Source organism: Egretta garzetta, unplaced genomic scaffold, assembly GCF_000687185.1.
Source record: "Egretta garzetta isolate BGI_Z169 unplaced genomic scaffold, ASM68718v1 scaffold7, whole genome shotgun sequence".
NCBI classification, from domain to species: Eukaryota; Metazoa; Chordata; class Aves; order Pelecaniformes; family Ardeidae; genus Egretta; species Egretta garzetta.
In genome coordinates, this window is record NW_009260350.1 from 3,668,743 (window position 1) to 3,674,059 (window position 5,317).

Consider the following 5,317-nt stretch of genomic DNA (forward strand, 5'->3'; position numbering starts at 1 on the left):
TTGCCCCCGCTGCTGACTCGCGGGGCTGGCGGCTTTCAGCACGGCGCAGGAGGACGGGGCAGAGCAGAGAACGGCAGCAGAGGGGAGCAGAGCCGGTGCCCATGTGCCTGTGGTCCCAGCGGGGAGATGAAGCAGCGATGACGACGACAGCCGGCAAGGGGACCCTCCGGCCCTGGAAGCCCGACCCGGGGCAGGCAGAGGAGGGCCGGCCCCCCCTGGGACCGTCGCTGCCCCTGACCCTCACTGTCCTGGCCTGGCTGGGCACTGGCACCACCATGGCCGGCCTCAACAAATGGATCTTTGCCACCCATGCCTCCCGCTACCCGCTGCTGCTGTCGTCCCTGCACATGCTGTCAGGGGCGGCTGTGGGGTACCCGCTGGGGTGGGCGGGGGGACCCTCACCGCCAGCCCCCTGGCCCCGCGCCAGGATCTCCCTGCTCAGCCTCACCTTCTGCACCAGCGTGGCGTTGGGCAACCTGGGCTTGAGCTACGAGCAGCTGGACGTGGCGCAGGCGGTGGCCACCACCGCCCCGCTGGTCACCCTGCTGCTGTCGGGGCTGCTGGGGGGCCGGCGGCCCCACCCACTGCAGTACGCCGCCATGGGGCCCGTCTGTGCTGGGGCCGCCTGCAGCATCGCCGGCGGGCTCCGCTTCCACCAGCCCGGCTGCGGCTTCCTCCTGGCTGCCACCGTCCTCCGCGCCCTCAAGTCCCTACAGCAGAGTAAGTGCCACCCACCCAGCCCTGTCCTGCCCGCCCACCCCTGGAGCGCCAGGGGTGCTGGTGCTGCCCTGGTGACACCAGGCTGCTGGTGCCACCCCCTGCCCACCCTGGCACCCATGCCGCTCCATTGCCACCCAACCCTCCTGGCAACTCTGGCCCCCACTGCCACCCCAGCCCTGGTGCCATCCCAGTGCCACCCCAATTCCAAGGCCGCTCCATTGCCACCCTGTCCCTGGTATCATTCGTGGCCCACCCTGTCTCTCATGCCAGCCCGGTGCCACCCCTTGCCCACCCTGTCCCTGGTGCTACCCCAGTGCCACCCCTTGCCCATCCTGTCACTGGTGCCACCCTGGTGTCATCCCGGTGCCACACCCTCCCCACCCAGCTGCCCCCCACCCTGGGCTGTGCCATGGTTCTGGCCCTGAGGTGACTCCAGTTTGTTGGTGACAAGCAAACACCTTGGTGGCCCGTGGTGGCCCATGGGTGCTGCTGGCTCTCAGTGTCCCCATCCCATGTCCTGGGGCTGGTGGGGGGGGGGTTGGCAGTGCCTGGCATGGGGACCCCCAGGCTGCTCCATCCCTGCGGGCTCCCTGCTCCAGCCCTGTGGGTGGCCAGGTCCCCGCAAGGCCCAGCACCGAGCGGCATCGTCCCCACGCTGGGCCCTGCTTCCCCCAGGGGCTCCGGCAGCTGCGGTGCCACCCGGGCCGCGATGTCCTTGGCAGGCAGTGGCCGGGTGGTGTTTTGGCTGGGAAGGGAGCATTTCCTCCAGAGCTGGTGACTCAGGCGGGCACCGCAGGGGGACAAGCACATGCCCTGTGCTGTCCCCAAGGTCCCTGGAGGCACTGCCAGTGTCTGTGCCAGTGGTGCTGTGGCCACCCAAGGGATGCCATGGCCCAGCACCCACCCGGGTCCCCTCAGCACCCATGGGACATGGAGAGTGGCCCCGGGGAGGCTGGGGGCTGCTCCCACCCCCCCCAGTGACACAGCTCATCCCCCCGGCTGTGCATGGCAGCCAGCCCAGCTGTGCTTGCTGTCCCTGGATGACTTGGGGGGCACCCGGGGACACAGAGGGGACCGGCCACATGCCCGGAAGCATTGCTGCTGGCTGCAGGATCAGCCAAAACAGGGGGATGGTGTGTGGGGGGATGGAAGCCACGTTTGGTCCAAAACGGGGTGGGGATACTGCCCCATCTGACCCTGCCCGGTGGTACCCTGGACCCCCAAACCAGGGCACCTCCCGAACCAGCACACCCCAACCCCATGGAAGGGGTTGCCCCCCCCATGGCCCCATCTCCCCAACCTGGTGATATTTGGGATTTCTTAACCACTGGGGCACCAAGCAGGGGCTTGCAGGGGTGGGTGCCTGGGGTGGGTGCTGGGTGTCCCCCCGGGGAGGGTCTGAGGGTCCCGCTGATGGTCCCCCACCACCCTCCCCAGGTCTGCTGCTGCAGGAGGCCCGGCTGGATGCCCTCTCCCTGCTCTGCCTGACCTCCCTGCCCAGCTTCTGCCTCCTCTTCGGGGCGGCCGTGGCGCTGGAGCTGGGTCCCTCCTGGGAGGGGGTCCTGCGCTACGACAGCACCCTCTGGGCCTGCGTCCTCCTCAGCTGCCTGGGCTCTGTCCTCTACAACTTGGCTACCTTCTGCGTCCTCTCCCTCACCTCTGCCCTCACCGTCCACGTCCTGGGCAACGTCACTGTGGTGGGCAACCTGCTGCTCTCCCGCCTCCTCTTCGGTAGCCACCTGAGCGGGCTCAGCTACCTGGGCATCGGGCTGACGCTGGCCGGGATGTTCATGTACCACCAGCCGGACCTCATTGCGGCACGCTGGGCAGCACGGCCGGGACGGGGGCCCCCCAGGCGGGAGTAGGGGCCCCGCTGGGGACGGGGGCAGGCAGGGAGGTAGCGGCCAGCATGGATCTGCGGGTGCACAGGCTGCGTGCACGGGGCAGGGGGTGCGGGCGTGCACGGCTCTGCGGGCACACGGCAGGGCTGGTGTGCATGGTATCGTGCACACGGGTGTGCTGGTGTGCACGGCCCTGCATGCACACATGTGTGCCAGGGTGAACCGCCCTGCATGCACATACATGTGCTTGTGTGCACAGCCCTGCATGCACATGTGTGTGCTGGTGTGCACAGCCCTGCGCGCACATGTGTGTGCCAGTGTGCACGGGTCTGCGTGCTCACGTGTGTGCTGGTGTGCACAGCTCTGCAAGCACACACGTGCTGGTGTGCACAGCCATGTGTGCACCTTTGTTTTCTGGTTTGCACAGCTCTGTGTGCACACGTGTGCTGGTGTGCATAGCACTGTGCACATGGATGGGCTGGTGTGCACGGCCCTGTGTGCACAAAGGTGTGCCAGTGTGCATGGCCCTGTGTGCATGTGTTTTCTGGTGTGCACAGATCTGTGTGTCCGTGTGCTGGTTTGCACAGCTCTGTGTGCACACGTGTGCTGGTGTGCATGGCACTGTGCACCTGGATGTGCTGGTGTGCACAAGCTCTTTGTGCATGGCTGCGTTGTGTGCACCCTGCGTGTGCATGTGTCTCGGTGTGCGCAGCTCCGTGCGCACATGTCCACTGATGTGCGTGGTACTGTGCGTATGCGTGTGCCGGTGTGCACAGCTCTGTGTGCACACGTGTGCCCTGGTGTGCACAGGCTCTGTGTGTGCACATGGGTCTGTGTGCACATGGGTGTGCAAGTGTGAGCGGGGCTCTGTGTGTGGCTACGTGTGCATGGGGGCACGAGTGTGTTGGTGTGTGAAGGCTCTGCGTGTGCAAGCCGGTCTCATGCATGTGGGCACATGTGTGTTGGTATAGGCTCTGTACATACGAGTGTGTCTGCGCACACGGCTCTGTGTGCACGTGGGCATGCATGTGCTGGTGTGCACAGGCTCTGCGTGTGCAAGCAGATTTCATGCAGGCAGGCAGGGGTGTGCTGCTGCTGTGCACAGGAGTGTGCAGAGCCTTAGGCGTGGGTATGCATGCGTGCGTTGGTGTGCACAGCCTCTGTGCACGCACGTGTGCTCGTGTGCTGAGATTCTGTGAGTGCGAATGCACCCCTGTGCATGCACGGGGCGCGTGTGCGTGTGCAGGCTGACAGCATGGGGGGTTGTGTGTGTGCACGTGTCTGTGTGTGTGCATGTGTGCATATGTGTGCGTGCACGTGTACGTGCGTTACTACTGAGCTATGCTGGCTGGAGTGAACCTGGGGCTGCACGTGTGCACGATTCTCATGGCCACCAAGACCCCCGGGGACGGGGCAGGTGAGCGTCCCCTCTCTTGTCCCCAGCCCTGCCGTGCTGTGCCGTTCCCGCAAGGCTGCTGGTGCTGCTGCCATGGTCGTCATTGTCCCCACCGCACCCTCCTGGCCACCGCGGCTCCGGCTCCGGTCCCATCCCTCCCAGCTTGCCATGGCGGGAGCAGGCTGGTGTGGGCAGGGCCGCCTGCCTGTCCCCGGGGCTCCCTCGCAGAGGTGGCCAGAGCCCAGCAAAAGGGGATGGGGACGGCACAGACCCCCCTGCCATTGCTCGGGGATGGTGCCGGGCTGTGGCATGGCATGTGCTCACCTTGCCAAAGGGACACCCCAGAGCGCGTCTGCCCTGGCAGCGACGCCGGCACACACCTGCAGGCGTGCCCTGACGGCTGCACCGGCACCACCATCGCACGCAGTGCCCGGGGCGGCTGCTGCTGCACTCACCGGCTCTGCGCCGGGGCCAAAGGACCCAGCTCTGATTGCACTTGTCCCAAAATAAAGCTCTATTTTTGTCGTACTCCACCCTCGGCTCCCCAGGGTCATCTCCCACCTGAATTGCACTCCGGCGTCACGGCAGGGAGGGAGGGAACCACTGGGTGCAGGGATGGGAAACTGAGGCACAGAAACACCTCGGGATGTCCTGGCTGCCCAGGGGAAGCCGGGGCCGCCGTGCCCACCTATGGCCAGTGGCTCCGTGCTCTGGTGCAGGGGCAGCCGTGGTTCACCAGCCGCAGGGCTGGTGCTGGGACCCTTGCACAGGACACAGGCGGGACGTGGTGGCAGTGAGAGGCGTCACCGGCTGCACATTCCCAGTGGAAGGCCAGTCCTGCTGGGAGCCGGCACCAGCCGCCTACAGCCCTGGGGCAGCGTGGTGCTGGGGAGCATCATGTCCCCTGGCGTCACCTGTAGGATCCCTCTCCAGCCCTGGCACTCATGTCACCCCACAAGCACAACCCCTGGGAAGCCCAGGCTCCCGCCCTCTTTCCCAAACAGCAATTTTCTTCCACCCATCTGGGTGGTGAATTTTCAAGCCACTTCCAGGAGCATCCCGGGCATGGCTCCTACCCCAGCACTCGGTGAAGGAAGGGAGCTCAGGCCGCTACAGTGTGCCGGGGTCCCCACCGCCGGTGCCACCTCGGCCGGGCACTGTGGCTGGAGCAGTCCCCGTCCCGCAAAGGACTCAAAGGGCCCTGAGTTATTGGCCCATGGCCCCTGCTCTGGCCAAGAGCGTGGCAGCCCCCAGCCTATTCGCTTTCTGGGCTTGCCTTTCAGAGGCTTTTCTGTAACAGGGAAGGGTTGAAAGTCGCTTTGGTTTCCCGGTTTCTTAAAAAAAGGTGAGTCCCAGTGCG

General features: G+C 66.1%; 1 protein-coding gene across 1 annotated transcript; it reads left to right on the forward strand.

Moving 5' to 3' along the window:
- The first annotated feature begins 15 nt into the window (after positions 1-15).
- SLC35E4 (solute carrier family 35 member E4) lies at positions 16-2,600 on the forward strand. Its single transcript, XM_009642926.2, has 2 exons — positions 16-720; positions 2,158-2,600. Exons 1-2 carry the CDS (start codon positions 102-104, stop codon positions 2,583-2,585), a joined length of 1,047 nt encoding a protein of 348 aa, XP_009641221.2. The 5' UTR covers positions 16-101; the 3' UTR covers positions 2,586-2,600.
- Positions 2,601-5,317: the final 2,717 nt, after the last annotated feature.